The sequence below is a fragment of the Malus sylvestris genome, chromosome 9, assembly GCF_916048215.2.
Source record: "Malus sylvestris chromosome 9, drMalSylv7.2, whole genome shotgun sequence".
NCBI lineage: Eukaryota > Viridiplantae > Streptophyta > Magnoliopsida > Rosales > Rosaceae > Malus > Malus sylvestris.
Window position 1 is genome coordinate 31,537,176 of NC_062268.1, and position 22,225 is coordinate 31,559,400.

The window sequence follows — 22,225 nt, forward strand, 5'->3', positions numbered from 1 at the left end:
ACTAGGGCTTGGTTTTATAGGGGTCTTGATTTTAATTAAAGTAACTCGAAGGCTTGGTTACCTGGCATTTCGTGACAAGGTTTGCGGAGATGACAGGAGGAGTTACGTGTTGCTTTAAGCAAATTCATGTCCGACACGTGTTCATATAGATGACGGTTTGGAAACGTGTCAGATCGCTACAACTGGTTGGTGCGGTCATTTATCCAACTTTGGTCCAATGAAACCAAGACAATATGGCGGTGTCGATGAGATTATTTCTGTTAGTAATTTCCTGGGGTATTTTAATCCCCTTCGCTTTGTGGATTATTGTTTAGGAAATTCGGGTGCAATCTGGGTGAATCCGAATTTGCTTTATACTAAACAAGAAACAACTCATTGTAACCGAATCCAAATCCGGATAGTCAGGGCTTTAGCCAGTATTTCAAGACAACTCAAGGTTGATGGAAACAGTCAAGACAAAGAAGATTGTAAGGGACATTAATTGAAACTTAAAGGCCATTTGTTATGGGGACTGCGCTTTTCATTCTTTCGTTCTAGCTTTCCATTCTACACTAGGTAAATTTATCCTTTTATTTGTTTATTGTTCTTATCGTTTAGTTTTAGTTTATTCAGTATCTCAATGTAGTAGTTTAAAATTTAGTTTCTCAAGTAGTTAATTTAGAATTTTACTTCTGTAGTTCAGATTGTTTTTTCAATTCAGTACTTTAGTTTATAATTTAAATCTTTATCAAAACCAATCCCCACGACTAGTTCCTTTGGATTGATGCAATTCACCATACACACTCACATTACCTATCGCACCATCGATAAACAAAAATTCATTTAATATTTATCATATCCATCATATGCAAGTGTCTCAATTTTAACGATTTCTCACCAATCAAAAGAACATTTGAATTCACCCATCTCGTCAAAAGACTCATAGTTGAAGATTAAGAACGTCTTTCAAGGTCGTTACATATAAGTCGCAGAGAAACCTTTAATCGGTACATGTTCCTTTCTCGGCCACATCTGTATTTGAAACAAGTTAGACCAAAGCGCAACTACAATCTTTACATGCTTGGCTTGAGGCCGCAAGTTGCACGCCGACAATAAATCAAGAAGGACCGAGAGATCCCCAACTTGATTGCCAAGCCTACAAATATTTCTCTTTGGGTAGTTCTAGGAAAACTAAATTTGTAGACATAATTTTCAAACTAAATAATGTGTCACCAATATAAATGAGCACGTTGAACAATGTTTAAGTAATAATTAAATCATTGACTTCTATGTCATTTAGTTTACCAAGTTTTGTCTACAAATTTAGTCTGACTAGCATTACTCTTTCTATACATACTAAGCTTTTTTTAAGTATAACCATATATATATATATATACGTGTTGACCCTAAAAACTACCAAGCCTACATGGCGCACATGCCGAGTAATTAATAAGCTAATTATGTCCTTCGGTTATGTGCGGGGCATGCCAACTCGCCGGCCGGATTCGGCCAGGGAGTAAAATATGTTGATGTGGCGTTGGGTGCGTTGCTGACTTCTTAATCTTGCAACTGCAGCTGAGGAAGGAACACGTCTCGGCCTTCGAGTTCTAGAGCCTGAAGACAAGGCTGCTTGTTCTATGAAGTTCAATTTCAAATTCGGCTTTCAATGTGCCGAATATAGTAATCTCGAAGCAGTGCTGTCTATCCAAACTGAATGTGTGTTGGCGAGAAGAAAGGGGGAAAGGAAAACAATCTCAGGGTTGTTGAGAACCTTTGCGTAGGGCAATTTATGTGTTGATTTGAAGGGGCCTTTCTGTCGCAGAATGCCTTGTATTTATAGAAAACTTGCTTGATATGTCGTACTATTATAAGATCTGACTCTTGAAACACTATCCTGATGTTAGACATATCAAAGCACTGACCTTCTTCCGCACGTTGCTAATCTGCATGTATTTGAAATTAACCTTGAAATATCCTTGAGATAATTCTCATATGCAGATGCATTAATCTTCCATGTGGAAGCCATAGAATGCTTCCTTTGATTGTTAATTTATCTCATCAGTGCAAACCAATTGCAGCCATTTACCAAAAATGTAATCATTATCCTCCATCATCTTTATATTCGTGCATGCATTAATCATTCTGCTAATTAATATCCATTTGCCAACCAACACCACCATGCATTAGGACTCTTGTCATAATACTCTAATGTTCCAATCCAAACGTCTAAATGCCGAGAATCACAAATCAAGTTGAACTGTATTGCTCGCTTTCAAGTTGGAGCAATGACTTGTATCCTATTTATCTTGTACAAGAAAATTAAGATAATTCATCCAAAGATACTTATTATGATTAAAAATCATAACATTATCTCTTAACAACAAAATTGTCTTACCTTTCTCATCCAACAGTCTAGAACTCTACTAATTCAACGGCCTCAATTGCACGAACCGATGGTGTAATTTTGGGTCCAAACAATACGAAAACATACTACGTATATTGTTACCACACTTGTACGATTTATGTTTTCATGAGATACCCTCGATTTACAATTGTTTTTCCTCTATATGTTTCTATATAACCCTAAATCGAGGGTATCTCATCAAAACATAAATCGTACAGGTGTAGTAACAATACAACAAGTACTCATCAGTAGTACTGCATCACACATGCCCTTGCCGAGCCGAACTAACTCAAGGCATGGACAAGATGAATGTCACAATATTACTAGGGCACATTCACATAACATGTCCTCACTGACGTAACTCAAAGCAAGGACAAGCCAGTGTGGAGCGTAAAATAATTCAAATTTTTTGGAATTGACACATGAATTTTCAATTGACGAGAATGTCCTTATTTAATTAGCAAGGCCCATATTCGTTCCGCTTGCAATTTAGACTTGAACTGCTAACTATAATTTCTCAAAGCTCTTCTGCTCATGCCAAGGAGAAAATTCAAAAGAAGTAAAAGATAAAATTAATATATAACCAATATCCTATCTTTAAGCTTTTTCCTTATTGAAGACCAACTCAATGAAGCAAAAAATTACAATCAAATCCAATAAAGAATTCTATGAGATAATCCCAAGACATTATTAATTAAATAATATCATTAGAATAATTTTGTCCTTCATCCAACGGATGATACACCTTGGCCAACTAGATATCGATACCTGGCATAGAAAACCTATTGGGTTGTGGACTACTTTAGTCCACATATACGGAAGTGTGGCAATGTGATGTAAGCATATATAATCAAATTTACATGCATGGTTAACAAAACTTTGGATTCCGTTTAATCTTATTAAATTAATCAACGTGATCTAGGTTAATCAACATGCTTGTTTTCATGTAAAACAATTTAAGAACACGTGCATAAACTTAAATTAGTTGAGAATTCCAACATTTAAATTTGATATGAAGATGAATTCTTTTTGTGGCTCTCAAGTGTTAGCCCTCTACTAGTATCCACATGAATAATTCTTCAATTGGTGAAGTAGGAAGACGACGAACTGCTAGGTCCTTCTTCTCCAATAAGTGTGGCGGCAAGGGTAGGGTTGTGTGGTGTTTTGTTGTTTAATTTCTCTAAATTAGAAAATATAATTCCGTTCTCTTTAAATTTTTATTTTACATATGTAAAATCTACACCAACTAAAGCTGGAATTGGACAATTTAATCCTCTTTCATTTAAGACTGTGCTTCTTTATTTTATTTTAGTTCATTAACCAACAATAGATAGAAGACCCAAACCAGTTAATTAATAGAAAAACAAAAAAACATAGTATAAACCATTTATATCAAATTCAACCTTCATCAATTTTATTTTTCGATATTATTCTATTGTGTGTGATCTTATGGATTCCAACTAAAGCTGGCAATGGATAATTTGATTAATCAAATTAATCTAGTTTTACATCATTAGAAACCATTCTAATTCAAAGTTGTAGGATTATCCACAAACCAAATAATAACACCAATGACTTTCGGCTACCAAGATTAGTAAGAATATGTTGAATTCATACAACATATTATATTCCAATCATATATTTTAGAGCATGGAACATTTGTCAAACTGTAGCATGAATATGATCACTCTGATGTATATCTCGTATTTTGCTTTGGCTAAGAACTTTTGAAAATAGATCATCAAAGAGCTTGTGAGATATTAACTTTCATGATTACTTAGAAGGTGACAGATTCCTTGTTATGCATTCATGTATCTACATAAGAAAGTTCATCTGTTTTTTATTCATATATATGCAGGCATGTGAAAAAATGGTTCACGTGAAATCTCAACAACTATACACTTTAGAGAAAAACCCTTCAAAATCATGACTCAATACTTTAGGAATAATAATAAATTTGTTTAATTTGTGACTAGAAAAGGGAAGTAAAGAAATTTGTGCTAATTGCATTTTACACGCTACATATTTCAGTTATTTTCAAAATGGACTAAAAGGTTTCAATCTCAGCATTTTACATCTAAATGTTTTTGTTTTTAATTTTTAAAACTGGTTCAATGGTTTTAAATCGAAACAAGCAATGCAAGTGGTGGATTACTTTGGTGGTTAGAGCTTTTCTTTTTGTATCTTGGGTTCAAACTCTTCTCATTCCCTTTTAATTTGGAATAAGTGTAGATTATTCCTGGTTCAAATTCTTTACATTCTCCTTAATATAGAGTAAGTATTATTTGTAATCAGAAAATGAAGCAAACAAATGAAAATAAAAACACATAAAAAATGAACCATGGATAAGAACACAGATGAAATTGATATCAATAAATATAGACTCGAAAAGACAAAGGAAGGACGTGGAAAACGATAGAGAAGCAAAAGGAAATAATTTCAACAATTAACAAAAAAAAGAAAAGAAAAAGGAAACACATAAAATAGAGTATATTTTGACGTGGCCTAGTAATAAAGGCCATTATTCTGTGGCCTGATTTTCTAAAAGGCAGACAGCTGTTTTGGCCCAAAAAATAAGGGATTTTAACTTTTGATTCTTGAAGACAATTGAAATTTAATAAAAATTTAGTGTTAGATTACATATTGATTATAGTACCTTGATGTGTTCTTAATTCAAATTAATTAATTTGTATTTTATTCAATATTTCCCATTAAATATTTAAATTTATTAACATACACATTTTTTTTTACCAAAGAAAAGTTTTAATAATTTATTAAATTTATTAGCATTCTTCAAACTTGAAACACTTTTTTTTTTCTTGAAAGAGTACTCAATTAATGTACCTAAATGTTAATACCAAAATGTATTATATTAAATTAATATACTTAAATGTTAGTACCAAAATGTATTATATTGAATTAATGCACCTAAACATGTGTACTGAAATTTATGCACCGAAATATATGTACCGAAATATATTATATTGAATTAATGTACCTAAATGTTTGTATCGAAATGTATGTACCGAAATGTGTGTACCTAAATATATTCACCGAATTGTATTATAATGAATTTAATGTACCTAAATGAAGAAGACAATGTATATCGAAATATATTGTACAACAAAAATTAGTTTATCTAAATGTAGGAAAATGTATTACAATGAATGAAATGAAAATTATATTTATATAACTGGCCGAGACTATACCGTTTAGTCAAGCGTTAAAAAGCAACTTTTCGTCTTTTCTTCCTCAGGCTGCTATCCTAGTTCGTTCTTTTCCCTGTTGCCATGTACATATGCTTGTAAACTAATTTCGGTGTCACTCAAGATTTGGCACAGTGCAGCCGTTTTGTTCACCTTGCCCAGGGTCGGTTATGTTTGGCTCCAATTGGCATATTCGATATGGGTTTGGAGCTACAAGACGTGAAACCCGTCAGGTAAAGAATTAGCATATAGGAACTATGGTTCTCTTCAGGATACTTATATGGAGTGGTGGCCTTATTTTGTCCTTTTAATTATGACTATATTTAATAATTTCTAGAGACTCGATAGAAGTTTGTTGGTTTGATTGCTCTATTTAGGATAGTGTTTTTTTTTTTTTTAGTTTCGTCTTGGTGTTCATATCTATATGTGAAAAGGGTGGAGTTGTTTGATTTATTGGATCTATTTCACTTGGTGTTATGGAATCATGGTGTTCATTAGGTGATACGGTTAGACCTATGAGCATCATAATCCATATCCCATTACAATTTGACAGTTTTTGTTCTCATATCTCCACATAACACAAGATTCCATTGATCATTGTAATCTTGCAGTTTTCGGTTAGCCTGACTTTCAAGAAAGTACTTGAAGTTTGCTTATTGCTTTGCGATTAGTCATGAGTACTATAATTTTTTAGGTTTAGTTTGCAACGCCGCTTTTAGGGTTGAGTTATTCATGAACGTCTTTGTAATATTTCTATTGGAACCAAATTTGCGCACCGCTATAGATAATGGAGATGCTCAAATCCAAATACCTACAAGAGAACAAATAGCCGTATCAAGACAAAGACCTCGAGGGTTTATGTGTCAGTCAAAAGCTATCCAACTGGCAAGTTAGCAAGCAATATTAAGAATCAAGCAGTAGGCAAGAGAATAAGTATGCATGAATTGCATTACCAAAGATGACTCCTAGAAGTGTGTTAGACTAGTTATGGAGAAGACCTTATAGGATAGTATGATCCTTATTAAATGGGATAATCCTAAAGGATATCTATGAAGTATGTATTGCATCCCCTTAGGAGTTGATTACTTACAGCGCACGTCAATTCCTTAGATATTAAGGAATCTAAGATTATAGAAAACCTGATGATTCCTTGCTGGATTAGGCTTCTGTTGTGGAACAAGCATGGTCAATCTCAGTGAAATAGTTAGACTCCGCCCACTGATTCTGGAATAGGATGATGATAGCATCATTGCTCCATTTATTCAGTTTCATAGCTAAGGTTGTCGAATCCATTGAACTTAGAACCTTTAGGTCGTCGGGAGGCGCTAGGCAGTAGAGATGTGGTCCAATGTAAGATTTTTGGATGAGAATGTCGTTCCATATGTAGTAGCGTGCTACCTTTGTTTGGAGCTTTCTAGACTCCAATCTTCCATGGGGAGTGTGCCATTGACCAGGTAGTCTATAATGAAATCTTGCCAATTTGGAGTTGTACTAACCTGTGACACCTCGGCTGCTGGCTCTGTCTCTATGCTTGGCTTGTCTAGATATTCTACCAGAATATAGCGCTTGAGTTGATACTCGAGATGGGAGCCTAGGCCGATTAGCGCGTCCAAGTGGGCGTTGTTTTGCGGAATTGAGTGAGAGTGTAAGTTTAAAACGCCTCAAGTTTCTTTCGTACTTTCTCTAGGTATTACGCCATTTTCAGATGTTTTTCCGTGTACTCCCTAGTAGTTTGGCTGGTGATTAGTTGGGAATCAGAATGAATTGCAAGCTTTTTCACCACCAAATTTTTTACCATTCGAAGGCCTGCTAGAAGGGCTTCGTATTCTACTTCGTTGTTGGATACTTTGAAGCCTATAACGATTGCCTGCTCGAGTTTCAAACCGTCTGGGGTGACAAGGACACGCTTGCTCCTGAGCCCTTATAGGTGGATGCATCGTCGATGTGCAAGTGCCAGAAGTCTTCATTGGGTGAAGCAGTCGTGGCTAGGGTACGCTTGGTTGCCTCTGGGGCATTGTTGCATCATTATGTTGCGTCGCCTAGGCAAGGCGTGAATTTTTCTATGAAGTCCACCAAGGCTTGGGCCTTCTTCGCTGTGCGGGGTTGGAAAACTAAGTCGTGTTTACCAAGTTCCATTTCATTACTCGTTGAGAAACATCTGGACCATGTAGGATTGATCACAGAGGATACAGTCATGACGATGACTATATAAGCTTGAAAATATGATATGAGCTTCCGAGCCGCAACAACTAGTGCCAAAATTAATTTTTCAATCTTTGAATATCTGGTTTCCTCATCGAGAAGAGCTTTAGAAGTGTAAAATACCTGCAATTGGGCCTTCATCTCTTCTCATATGAGGGCAGAGCTCATTGTTACTTCTAAGTCTACTAAGTAGATGTTCGAGCTTAGACATGAGCCAGTTCTAGCAGTCTTCTCCAACTGCTGGGGATTAAAAATGATGTATCGACGTCTTCTTCGGGTTTCCATTTCGTCTCGTCTACTAGTGCATTGATTTGGACACCATCTTCTTGATCTAATTGTTGTAGTTGCTATTTGGTAGCATTGTCATCCCTTTGGACCTCGGTAGCCTCTATAAGGGTAAATGACTTCTTTTTTTACTCATTCAGTACTTATACAAATGCATCGTTGAGATGTGGCTTGATCAGACTTAATTTCTCGAATTCCTCATCATGAGATGCAGAATCAAATTTTTGGATACTTGACGAAGGTTATGACATCCAGCTTTATGAGCCAAGGTCGCCTTAGTTTCCCATTGTAGGGAGACGGGTCGCTTACTATCATGAACATCTGTTTTGAGATAACTGGCGGTATTCTCACGTCAAGTGTAATGTTGTCCATGGCAATCAAGGTGTGTCTGTTGATTCTAGTGAGTACCTTCGCTTGGCATATGATTATGCGTTCCAGGCCTATATTTTGAATTACTGAGAGAAAAACTAGGTTGACCGCACTTCCATTACCATTATTCTTCGACTATAGCATGGGCTAGTTGGACAGATACCACTAGTGCGTCGTCGTGTGGGAAGTCGATGCCTTCCTCGATGAAGCCAATAATGGGTCCAGGTTGGGTGTTGACCGCCTGAACCTGTGAGACTAGTAGAGCTTGTTGGATCTTTCTCTTCTTGGAGTTGTTGGTGGCCCCCAAGTGTTCGAATTTGGTGCAGATGCCATTGATCCAGACTGTATTGGTCAGTGGCTCTTCGTCGGCGTCTGCGTTTCTTCCAGGATGCATAGCTAGCTTGTCCAATTATCTGTCGACCTTGCCTTCTTTCTCCAGCTTCTCTAGGTAGTTCCTCCTAGTGTATCAGTTGTCAGTTGTGTGATCCAGATCTTTAAGGAATGCGCAGTACTTGGTGTGGCCCAACTTGGAGGTATCTTCCTTTGATTGCTTCGGCAGCTTGAACCACGTTTCGGGACCTCAAAGAAAGCTCATCGAAACTTCGGATGGATCGTGGTGTCAAGGTGTGGAACCAATCTTGGACCTCACCTTGTAGATTGATGGCAAATATCTTTACATAAGAGCTTCGTTGTTCCGATAGAAGATCATTGCACTTCCGTGTGCTTTAAGTGTCTCTCTAGGTCTTCATCCCCTTTGAATGATGTGAAATATGGCATGCTGAACATGCGTGGAGGCTCTGCCTGCTTGATTTCATCCGTGAAGGGTGAATTGCTTATGTTGGTCATGTCCCGTCGTATTGCATCATCAGTGACCTCATTGCGTTAGAAATCACGAAATCGCTCGGTCAAAAGCCTCTCTACTTCTTCCTAAATTTTCCTTTACTAAGGTAGTGGAGCTCTCGGCTACCCCCGATCTTGACCTACTAGTCTAGGCTACTCTTCCATGTATTCGATTCATTTATGCCGCAGTTGCCATGCATGTGGTACGTTCCTAGCAGGTAAGTGAATTCCTCGCAGGCTATTGGTTGAACTTAAACTGGATTAAGTGACTGCTTCTCTTTGCGGGCCTAGCCACGAATGAAAAATTCATCTCAAAGGTTGCTCATGTTGATTATCGAAGTGTGGCCACAACTGTGAATGTATGCTCGCTAAAACGTGAGTATGCACTATCTTAGGGGCCCAATCTGGAGTGTACGCTGCTAGAGAGGTTCGTCGTCTACCCCTGTCTTACTTTGGGCACCTTGTCTGGGGCACGCTGCATCTCGATATGTTGTAAGAGCTGATTCACCAAGTTTGTTTGCAACGTAAAGGCGCTTGTCAACTTTATGACTTGTCAAGACAAGTGTTGTTCACCATTTGGGTTAGAAGAACTTGGACGACATGTGTCTCCTTAAGTAGTGGAAGTGTAATGGACTCTGGGTATGAGATTTGAGTTAGGATATGTCAAATTTGCAGAGAAATAGGGTGAAAATGCCCCGGTTCAAGGGTCAATCCAGAAATCTGAAGCTGGGACGGTTGAACCGATCTTAGACTGGGTTAGGCTACTAGGAGGGCCACGGGAATGGGCTAAACTTCAGGTTGGATCGAAAGAACGGGTCTGGTTATCCGCACGGCTCAGACCGTGGGCACGAGCTGGGCCGCCAAAGTGCTTGGAAGCTAGGCTCCCCTCGGCACAGCTTAGGCCTACTCGGTGTCCTGGGCTTGCGAGTCTTAGGCCGCTACTTTGGCAGCTGCGTCTGTAGCTTGGCCTGTTCAAGTTGGGTTGTGCTAGGCTTCCTTGTGGTGCGGGCCTAGGCTCGCTGCTATAAGGTGGCATAGGTCTAGGCTTGCAGCTACAAGGTGAAGCTTTCACCGTGGGCTTGGGTCTCGCTGTGAGTTACCACGGTGGCTGCTACCGTGGTGGCTGCCATTGGGAAAGCCACGGTGGTGTCCCGTGGGGGTGGTGCTGCTCCACTTGTCATCGCGTTGAGCTTCATGGATTGTTGTGGTAAGGCTATGCCTTTATTTCCATCACTTGGTCCAAATCCTTGAACGTAGGAAGTTCCGTTCGTTGTAGTTTTCGAATTTCTAGTCATTGTACTGTTCTTTTACGTTTATTCAAAAATCTATAAATGAATGAGAAACGAGAAACGAGAAACTTTGAATGCAAGAGTCTTCTTCGAGCATGTGAATCAAAGTCTCAATGAAAGCACCAATTTGTGGATGCAAATTTCCGCCGTCTTTTCCCTTGACGAAAATGCACCTGTAAAATAATAACACCTCAGATTAAGGCCAAAGGCCTCATTCGCCCACGATGAATGGGGGGCTTTGGCCGAAGAATCTTTGATACCAAAGTTAGAATTTTGAAAAGAATGTGTTTAGGAGTTTGTAGGTAGCAAATGGCTTAGCTTTTTAATGGAAGAATATGACTGTTTGTAAGGTAGTGGCCAGTCATATATGGTGAATTTGTGTGAATAATTGCAAGATATTATGTGAAATAATATTTTGCAATTAACATGGCAATTAATCCTAATTTAAATAGGAAAATTGGGAGTTACCTTTTGAATAAGGATTTGATGAGGATGAAAGGGATTTGAATAAATGCTATTTTGATCACCTTTAACTCTTCCTTGATTGAGCCGTTATTGTCCGTTGCATGCTGATAGGAGCATATTTATACGACTAAGTTAGCTTGTTCTCATGCATTTATGTTGTTATTTCTTAGTTAATTATGTATTTTAAGCTATTTTCGTGTGTTTGTAGGTCCATAGGCCTTATGAAGCAATAAGATGCATTTTGGTGCATTTTGGAGCAGTTTTGGGCTTGGAATGAATAGCACATGCATGGAGCAAGGTGGATGGACGAAATTGAAGACGAAAGAGGCTAGGAATGTGTTAAAGAGAAAGAAGAATTAATGTAAAAAGGACAAAGAACTCAGCCACAAAGGGGTGTCACTCCACCATTCACCTTTCCATCATTGTCGTGCACCACCATTGCACTCCCTTTGGATTCCTATGCCGTGCATCATCATCCATGTTCCCTCCATTGACTCATTTGTTGCATCATTCCACCTCTCTTTCCTTTCTCTACCATGTGCACAATCATTCATGTTCCCTAGCTGCAACACCACTTCATTTTACCCCCATGCTTTGCATCATCACTTCACTTTCACCTTTGAATCATTTCAAACACCACTCATTGCACTCAATTGCTACACAATTCCTTGTTCCCTCCATCATTTCAGATTTCATGCATCATTTCATTCAATCATTGCACTCAATTGCTACACCATTCCTTGTTCCTTCCATCATTTCAGATTTCATGCATCATTGCACTCAATTGCTACACCACTCCATGTTCCCCTCCATTGCCATGCACTTCCTCTATAAAAGGAAGTGTGTGTAACATAAATTTAGTTCATACTTGGTTAGATCATTCACTCCCATTTCAACACAACCTTCATCCAAACATATCCATTCATCTTCACATCCATTCCTCCATACAAACAAACCTTCAAACACTCACCAACACCTTGTGCCGTAGCAAAGGAAGGGAAGGAAAGTGCTTGGACGTGCTTGCTGTCCAACTTGGATCGTTGGAGCGTTTAGGTGTTTTCTTTCTTTTGTTTCTAATGTTTAAATTCATTTCCTTTCGTTTTGTTGTAAATATGAGTGGCTAAACCCCTCTTGGCTAGGGGTGATTTCAAAGCCATGATTATGTGTGCAATATAATTTGATAAATTCCAATTATGAACTCTTGAATCGTGAATGCAATTGGCTTAACTATTTGATTGATAACTTATTTGTATTTGTTGATTAAGGGTCAACACTTAATTGGCATGCATAAATCTGATGCTAGAATATAAGAAAGTTTCACATAATCATTACAAACTTATATTCATAAGTAGTGGAGGTCGCTTATAAACGATCGCGTTAAGTTTAATTCCTAGCATGAGTGACATGATATCATAGTTGCAAGTGCTTTGTCAATGCTTAAGATTTTCATTAAACGTAATGATCTTTGATTGTATCTCTATTATGATGTCATGTAGGGAACTTTTAAAGAATGTTTTGGGTTGTCGAATGATGTCATCCAATCCAATAAAACAAGGAAAATCTGAGGGTTAACTAGTGATGTCACAGTTACTTTGGAACATTGTCGTTCATAATTCAATGAAGTAGTAACTGGAAATCGAGTTGTTTGCATACATGTCATGTGTGGAGAAAAAACCTCTAGCTATCCCATCCATCATCTTATTTCTCAAATTTGTTTTACAATCTGTCTAGTTTTTCATACTTGTTTGTTTGTTTCAACTTCGTCCAAAACTCAATCCCCCTTTACTTTAGTGTGTCTAATTAGTTAGAATCTGTTTTAATTTGTGTTTTTAAATATTTTGATTCAAGTAAAAGTCAATTTTCGTCCAAAGTCATTCCTAGTGTCTAGTTTAAGTTTATTTAGTTGTTCTAAGTTGTTTTGAGTATTTTAAGTTTGCTTTGAATCTTGTGAGTCTGTTAAGTTTTTTTTAAGTTTAGTTTTATGTTTTTGAGTCAGTTTAAAGGTTATTAGCAAGCTCTCCTAATCCCCGGTCCAGAACGATCCCTACTTATACTTGTACTACAATTGTCAAAAGAGGGTTAAATTTGTGTGTTAAGATAATTTTCGCATCACATGCGCGTGGGAGTCCCGGTGTGCCGCGAAGGTAATTTTGTCATTTTTACCCAAAAGTCCACGTGTCACCTCCATAATTTTCTTGATTATTTTTTGCTTCACAACCATCACGGTGAGCCACCCTCACCACTTCGTGCTATCTCTTGCAAATATTTCACTGCAAGTGACTTAATTGTAGTTTTTATTTTTATTTTTGAAATATGTTACGAAATTTGTAGTCTCAATTTTTGATTTCGTTGTGAAATTGGTTGTAAATTTGCTTGTGAATTTGGTTTTTTGGGTAGTTTTTGGTACAATGGTAGGGTGGGGTGGGGTACGATGGTTATGGGGTGGGTTACGATGGTGATGGGGTGAAGGGACGGGGTGGTGGGTTGGGTACGGTGGTGGTTTAGGGGACAGGGTGTGGGTGGATGGTTAAGGTGGTGGGGTGGGGGTTTCAGGGTGGCTAAATTGTTAATTGGTAAAATTTTTGAAAAGGAAATTGTTATTAGCACTCCAAAAATCTCATTTTGCTCTTCAAACTTTGTATAATTAGAAAGAAAAATACACTTATGAGGAGTGTAGAATGAGATTTTTAGAGTGTCAATAACAGTTCCCTTTGAAAAAGTAGAAAAATTTAGGGAAATGTAGGAAAGATGTGAAAGTTTGGAAAATGTACGAAAATGTGAAACTGTAGGAAATTGTTGAAAACATGTGAAATTTGTAGGTGAATATGAAAATTTTGTGAAATTTTAGATATATGTGAAATTGTAGGAAATTTATGAAAATTTGTGAAATTTGTAGGAAATTGTTTCAATTTTAGAAATATGTGAAGTTATAGGAACTTTATGAAATTATTATTTTTTTCATAGATGTCCTTGCACCCGTCACTACCAGCTGATGCTCTCCCTCTGCCTTTGCTCAGAGTGAGCGGCCTGCCCCTGATGCCACCTTGGCCATCAACAGGACCTAGGTGACCACTGTCGAGTAGGTCGTTGGCGCCAGTAGTTTTGCCAAGCGCCCTCATAGTAGCAGACGCCACGAGCATATGGCAGCCAGCGCCATCCCACCCTTCTGAAGGTAGCTCTAACGTAGGGGCTGATTTAGCCGTGTAGAAGGTAGGGGATAAAGAGCTCCCCACCCGGCCAAAAAGCAAAAAAAAATCAAGGGATTTGTAGCGGATTTGAGTTGTAACCTCCTCAGTTACTAGCTAGCGAGTGACAAAGTCAACAGTTTGTTGACTCAAGACATAAGTGCCATCATCCACTACAAATGCTTCATGATTGTAGATTCCTGGAAGACGCACACCCCTCAGGTCCGTGCTGAGATGGACAGACTGCTTTCAGTAAGTGTACAACTTTCTTAATTTGTTAATTGTTTTCTTTACTTATTTAATATGGTTTTAAACTAAAAAAATTGGTTTTTAGTGGGACATGGCGGGCAAGACTTGTGTCGAGTATATAGACCAGGTGTGAAAATAGCAGTATAAGGAATGGAAGTACGAGTTGTACAAGCACTGCCAAACTTGTGCGTCATCTGAGGCGACTCCTACAAATCCACCCGAGGAGTTTGTGGAGATGACGGGCGAGTGGATGTGCACTCATTTCAGATAGAAAAATTTCATGTAAGTTTTATTTATATTTTAATTTTAGTTCTTTTTTATTTTTTTAAGTTAAATTTAATTAATATTTTTTAATTTACACAAAAAAATTGGCAGAAAATAAAGGTATTCAGGAGAAGAAACCGTACCTTCATCACTAAAGTTCTCAACCCCTATCTTACCAAGTCGAGGAAAGGTGGGCGACTGGTTCTCATTTCCCAGAGGTGAAGGTTTGGGGGGAGACGCATTCCAATTATGGCAACGAGATCGCGAACAACATTTTTGTAAGTATTTCTTTCTATGTTTTAATTACAAGTTTTCATTACAATAAATAAGGTTTAAATTATGATCGACAATCTTAATTGGTTTCCTTTATTTATTTATTTTTTGTAGGCTTCTATGATATAGAAGAAGAACAAGTACTTTGCCAACCTCTCATAGCAACAACCAAATATGCCTATGGAGGAGTTGACACCGGATGCAAAGGTGTCTTTATAGTTGCTAATGGATGGGGTGGGCCGACGAAAAGGGAATGAAGTTCACGACCTAGGAGCGGGTCAAATTTGGTAACTTGGTGGTCTTATTCTTCAATAAGCTCTAATACTTCGTCTGAGACTGATTCCAGACTTTAGTAGGTGGAGATATAGCTAGTGCACAAAAAAGAAGAAGTTGAGTGTCAAAAAGAATACGCAACGTGCCTGTCATAAGTTGTTGCATGCGACTAAGAATTAATGCGCATGTACTTCGCTATGGTAGCACAATCTTTGTCAACTTCTGGCATAAGGATTCTTGAGCTCCCGGCCGACCTTTAGGAGTCATTCTCCTACCTCAACACCCACCTGAGTAGCTTACGTTCCTTTGTTCAGTTTTTTTTTTTTTTTAATATAATTGTACGAATAACTTTATTTTAGACGTAAATAAATTTTTTTTTTGAAGTTGTCATAATCATAGCTTCTAAATTAATATAATTAGAATTAAATAAGTTTTTGTTATAATTTTTTTAATATTTAAAAAATAAATAAAAAAGTTAGCCCGATGAATTGTTTCGTCGAGTAAACAGGTTATTATTTTATTTATTTTTTTAGTTTCTTAGAGTTTACCTGATGATTTATAACATTATTTAATTATGTTGGCCCGACAAGGATTGTCTGCCTTCCTTGTTCCCATGCCCTCCTATTTGTGTGGTCACGGTTAAGCCACGTCAACATTTTATATTACTATCTATTTGTGTCTTATTATCTCTATAAAAAAAACAATATAAAATGTTGACGTGGTTTAACCGTAACCACACAAAACAAGAGGGCACGGGAACAAGGAGGGCAGACAATCCTTGTCCCCATGAAATATCCTTGTCGAGCATGATGGTTTTGTTGGTTTAGTTCGGTCAACGCGCATTCGTTCGACGACTTTATTCGTCGGGCAAATTTTGTTTGACCAATAGTTTTTTCTTTGTATCAAACTTTGAGCAACAGGTTTTGCCCAACTAATCTTTATTGACGAACCTTAATCCGCTAAAATTTACAGTGACGAAAGCAACTTTGAGCCGACGAAACTTTTCCGTCTGGTGAGATGTTTGTTTTTGTTTTGAATTATTTCTCTTTGAAAATGATTTTTTTCTCCTTTTAGATTCTACCATCCAATTCTTAGAACAGTGTAAGAAACTGATAACAACTGATAAAAAGTGTTAGAAACTGATAAGAAGGAAATAAAATAACAAGAGCAGTATTTTGCTTTCTTGAATCAGCAGCAACACGCTCACCAGCTCTAGTGTGATCCAACTTTTACCAGCTAATAACAGGCCATAATTTTGATCAATTCCGAAGAATACATCTCCATCAACTGCCTGCATCGCTAGTCATTGTTGATTAGCTGCACGATCCAACAATAATTACTCAGAAATTTCAGACCTAGAAAAAACCATTACAACAAAAAAAACTTGTCCATTTATGATGAATATCAACCTGTGACACCCCAAATCTATAATTGGGAATACTCATGAAACCTCGCTTCAACTAGTACCAAAATTTATTTCCCCACCGCGTGCATTCCCTATGTGGGATTCGGGATGTCACACAGACACCGTTCCAATTATACTATTATTGGTTGAAATAGGTAAATCTATATATACTAAAGCCCAGTTCCCCTCACTGTTCATCATGTGAGATGGGTTACTGTTTACGGACAGTGTGTGGATGAAAACACCCTCCAAATGCTTCTTTCTGTGGCATTTTTTGTGCTTTTTCACAGTAAAAATGCAGTTTTACCCTCATTTGCCTACGTGTCCCTCATTGCTCCGCCTTCTTCCTTTGTTTTTCTGCTTTCTTCTTTCTCTGTGCACATTGCACACGCGTCCTCATCCGTGTGCCTTTTCGTTGGATTTTCTTACTGCTATACACGTGTTCTTCATCCTAGAACGGAAGAAAGATGGAAAATCAAGGCTCTTCCATTTTGATGAGCTTATTAAGTCTTGGATAATTTATGAATTTAAGATCTTCAATTTTAGTATTTAAAGAGTAATATGTGTTTTATTTATTTATTATGCAGCAGTTAAAGAAGGGTGCGAGGAAACTTTATAAAAGATTAAGGAAGGTGAATTGATAATGGTATTTAAATTTTAACAATTCAATTTCTTATAATTGGGTAAATGCTGGCATTTAATAGTACTTTGAAGATGGATTTTTTACTTTGAGTTTTGACTCTTTATTGTGCATTTTTTTTATTCAGTCTTTGGCAAGCCATAATACATGATAAACAAAATAATTGGGTTTTAGTAAATATTGATTTTGTAAAATTCTTTATTTAAATTTCTAGGTTCTGATGAATTCTCATTTAGAGTTGGTGACAACCAATTGACTCAGCACCGACTTTAGATCAAGATTCAAGTATGCCTTATATTTGTAAGTCATGTTTTCATTCTATTTTGTTGATTTTGTCATCACAATTTATTACAAAGTTGGGATATCGGTTAATTTTTAGACTTGGATTTTAAATTTTTATTCGTATTTATGGAAAATTGCAGAAAGAATGCATTAAGATTCAGCTCTCCGATCCGAACGACCTTAGGCCATCTACAACCGAAGGGTCCAGAGGGCCAGAGGGCCGAAAATAGCCCTAAAACCGTCTCCAACCGAGGGCTAGGCCAGAGGGCTCTGGAATCTGGGAGGACCCCACGGGATCGGAGAGGGCTGGAGGGCTGGAGGGCTGGCTGCTTTCGGCCAGCCAGCCAGCCCCGGGCTGGCTCTTTTTTTTTTTAATGTTTTGTTATTCCTGTCGGTTATAACCGACAGGAATACATGCTATTATTTAATATAATAAATAATGGTGTATTCCTGTCGGTTATAACCGACAGGATTGTTTTAAAAAAAAATTCAAATGAAACGGCTACTAGCCGTTGCATTTGATTTGTTTTTTTTTTTTACATTATTATTATTCTTTTTTATTTACAACATTTTTCATATAACTTCTATTTTTTCCTATAACTTCTATTTCACAAAATTTGGTTTTTTTTAAATTCCATTTTTTTCCTATAACTTCTATTTCACAACTTCTATTTCACAAAATTTGTTTCATATTTTTTTTTCCTATAACTTCTATTTCACAAAATTTACTTCATATTGTTTTTTAAATTCCATTTTTTTCCTATAATTTCTATTTCACAAAATTTGTTTCATATTTTTTTTAAATTCCATTTTTTTTTCCTATAACTTCTATTTGACAAAATTTGTTTCATATTTTTTTTAAATTCTATTTTTTTTCTATAACTTCCTAAGCCATTATACAACATTAAATTAAATTAAGTAACATGAAACAACATTAAACAATATGAAACAACATTAAATTAAATTAAGTAACATGAAACAACATTAAACAATATGAAACAACATTAAATAAAATTAACCAACATAAAAATTATACAACATGAAACTTAAACAACATTTTAGTTGTAGTTTTTAAATAATAAATTATGTTTGGCCCTATGGCCCTTTGGCCCTCGGTTGGAGACGGTTTTTTGTGATAGGGCTAAAACGAGCCCTCTGGCCCTCTGGCCCTCTGGCCCTCGGTTGGAGACGGAGGCAAATATGGCCCTGTACTGTTCATTAAAATATTAATATCTTGGAGAATCTTGGAGGGCCAGAGAGCTAAAACGAGCCCTCTGGCCAGCCTTCGGTTGGAGATGGCCTTAAGATTGAAGGCTGAATTATTGTAAGTCTGTCTTCTGTCACATGTTTACCCATATTCTTCTGTCCAATCATTTCTTGACACTATATTAGTAATCCCAATTATTATAGGGATTAGCAGATTAAGATCTATTTAGATTCTTTTGAATGTAAATAGTATTAATCTTCTTACAATCTTTCATATGTTTGCACAATCTTCCATACAATTTTTAATCCCGCAGCAACGCGCAGGCATCGATTTCTAGTTGACTCTAACCTCCAAAAGTGTATCAATTTCTGAAATATGAAACTTCTAAGAAACATATTGTACGTACATATATATTTCAAGTACTTAGCAATTTTGCCCCAGACTATTTAATGTGGAAATATATAACTGAACATAACTTGCTAGAAAATATATTCTCCGACATATGCTATATGATTTGCGACAAAGAATCCACAGTACTGTATCCTGCGTTTAGTATGCTGTGACTATACATATATAGAATTTGCACCAGGTTTTGCAAAAGTGAAGGTTGCTGGAGAAGAATTCAGTACTGGGTTTAAGAGTCCTGATGACTATATAATTACCAGGATGGACCTTGAAAGTCCTATTGACTACAGATGAATGAACGTGAAATAAAAGAGGATTAAAACCACTAAAACTGATTACAAAAAAAATCCCTAAACATAATGAAATAAAAGCAAGCAAGTTTGTGATCAGAAACATACACCTGATGAGTTGGAAGAAGGCGCTAAAGATCAACCGTGTCATTGAGATTTTATTGGCAAAAACGACTACATGAAAATAATGGGTCTTCCTGAAGGTTCTTTGCTCAATGAATAATCTGAAATGCACATACATTAAGCAGTATCACTTAATGAGAATCAAGAAACAGAGTTTTGTATTTGTTAATTCTTCCAGTTTTCTTAACTCAAATGGAAGTCATACGTACCTGAATTAATGTTCCCATGTAGAGCCCTTTCAAAGCGTACTGCACCTTTTTTTTATATCGATAAGCTTGTCATAAACACACCACGGAAAGCTGATGAAATGGTTATGATCTTCACCCGCATTGTACTTGCCAAAATAAGTAGGATGATATGTTGCACAGTACCAAGCTGAAGCTTTTGCAAATAGATTATCATCGGCTCCAGCATCTAAACTAGTTCCCCTCTCATCGAACCATCCTCTAACTTCCTTCCACAAAGGCCTCACAGCCACGTCCACAGATTTTATATTCCAACTCTTATCGGGATATTTTGGCATTCTCATAAAACTTGTACCAAGTAATTCAGCCTCTGTCTTGATCCCATAAAATTCCATCAGACTTCTCAACTTATCATCATAAATGCTTTTGTAACGGTGAGCATCTTCAAGGTAATACTCAAAGCCATCCACTTCCATGTCTGGGTCATAGGACTTCTTCGAGATTTCAAAAGTGAAGGGTGTGATAGAGCTGTCATGTAGAGCAATGTCCTTCAAATCACGATAGAGAACTCCAATCACTCCGGATGATTCATAGGTGTATTTGTTAGGCTTTTCCATGAAATCCGGATAGTCCCTAGGACACAAAGTTTACAAACAAAATCCAATTGTTTGGACCTCTATTCTGGGACACAAAGGTGGCCAGCTAGTTCGCCACTCTATTGTAAGAACGTGGAATGTATTGAATCACTACGGTCCTCAAGTGTTGCACCAACCGTTGAATATCATAGACGAAAAACCAATTTAGAAGAAAAAAACGATAGGAAATTCAAATCATTGTTTCAATGTTGAAGAAAGAAGAAAAAAACAATTTTAGATTTGCAGTTCCATACTTTCCACAACAAACATAATTATCCAATAGTATTACCTCAACTGTGAACTCATGATCCAATTCTTTTGTTTGCATTGGGCTATAATCCATAGGTGGGAATTTTCGGGGACGAATCAGTTCTGGATCCCAAGACACAAAGTAGATATCTCCATCAAGATCACTTCCTGAACATTCATCCGGATGAGGCCTGCGATATGAACAAAATTCAAAGTCATGTTTATATGAAATATTTTGAGCTAAATTATGCTAGCAAACAAAGAAAAAGTACCACTTCGTAAACAATTATAAAAGTCAGAAGAAGAAAAACAAATGTCTTACCGTGGTTCTTTTTGTGGGAAGACAACACAGTCCACCATATGATGCAGGGCTAGTACATCTACAGCCATTAAAACTCGGACATCGCCAGGGTGTAAACATGGGCTTTTTCCAACCACTACTTGTTCCTCAACTATGAAGCGCTTACCACTAAGCGTGACCGAGTCATAAAAAAACTGGCTATGTCTAGTGCCAAAGCATTGCAAAAACACCTGTCCATATTCTAAAGTTCCAGTTTGATCTAGACATCCCATTAGTGATCTTCCATCTGGTATCAAAATCCTTGTTTTAGTCCGCAATTCCATCAACTGTACTTCCTTGAAAGTTCGCAGCATCATTGCAACAAAGGGTTCAACACTAGGTTCATAGCCACAACTTAGCAATTCCTTGAGGATGTTTGTAATCTCTCCTGAAGAAATTAAATCTAGAGCGTTCTGCGCTTTAAAGGGATCATTCAGTGTAGCCTCCAGCTCTCGTATACAAAATCTCTGTTTTTCCTTGAAAACATCATCCTGAACTCCAAGGGTAGACAAAAGAGTAATCAACTGGCGATTTAGGAAACAAGGTCACAACTTACTCCATGCCAAAACATCTAGCTTTGTGGTTTTTGATTCAAATTTGCACATGCTTTTTCTCAATGATAATTTCATTGATGAGGTTGGATTAACTGCTACTATACCTTTGTATCCACCATATCGAATCTGAAAGGCAGAGGAGGTACATCTGCCAGGAGTAGGTACATCTGCCAGATGGAGTTTATTTAAGTCCTCGTCAACAAATGAAACACGAAGAAAGTTATCTATATCCTCTCGATAGTTGCGTAGAACACGGTTTGACATTATAAGCTCCGGACCACAAAAATACACTTTGCACGGTGTTATCATGACTTTGTGTACATAAACGAACCCAGAATCTAAGGATTCCCTTGGTGGAGGTTTGTCTGTTTCTGAGGTCGTGTACTTCTTAAGCAACTTTGAAGGTTCATAACAGATCTCTTTTAAATGAAATAATTGGTTGAGGGCATACTCTATCAAGTGAGAATTTGTTTGGCTTGAATCAACCAACATATAGAAGTCTTCATCAAGTGTTGGCCATGAAAAACGACCATGCTGAACCAATATGTTGATTTTGAATAAAATAGAATACGGCAAATCAACGCTTGGAGGAGAATCAACAATAGGGACTAAATCATGGTAGCAAGA

General features: G+C 37.1%; 1 protein-coding gene across 2 annotated transcripts; it reads right to left on the reverse strand.

Moving 5' to 3' along the window:
• Window positions 1-16,269: 16,269 nt before the first annotated feature.
• On the reverse strand, window positions 16,270-21,361 carry LOC126634258 (probable RNA-dependent RNA polymerase 1). Of its 2 annotated transcripts, none has more exons than XM_050304767.1 (5): window positions 21,027-21,361; window positions 20,745-20,895; window positions 19,845-20,368; window positions 19,621-19,736; window positions 16,270-16,600 (listed from the first exon to the last, which is right to left on the reverse strand). In XM_050304767.1, the coding sequence occupies exons 1-3, from the start codon at window positions 21,359-21,361 to the stop codon at window positions 19,874-19,876; spliced, it is 981 nt and encodes a 326-aa protein (XP_050160724.1). In that variant the 3' UTR covers window positions 16,270-16,600; window positions 19,621-19,736; window positions 19,845-19,873. The 2 variants fall into 2 exon arrangements, with proteins under 2 accessions (XP_050160724.1, XP_050160725.1); XM_050304768.1 differs by lacking the exon at window positions 16,270-16,600 and adding an exon at window positions 16,610-17,139.
• Between the last annotated feature and the right edge of the window lie 864 nt (window positions 21,362-22,225).

Coding starts and splice junctions, on each gene's coding strand:
- LOC126634258 (XM_050304767.1), bottom strand. CDS start 21,361: ATGATGCTGCGAACTTTCAAGGAAGTACAGTTGATGGAATTGCGGACT. Junction 20,896..21,026: donor TTCCCACAAAAAGAACCACG/GTAAGACATTTG, acceptor TTCATATCGCAG/GCCTCATCCGGATGAATGTT. Junction 20,369..20,744: donor ATCATGAGTTCACAGTTGAG/GTAATACTATTG, acceptor CGTGATTTGAAG/GACATTGCTCTACATGACAG.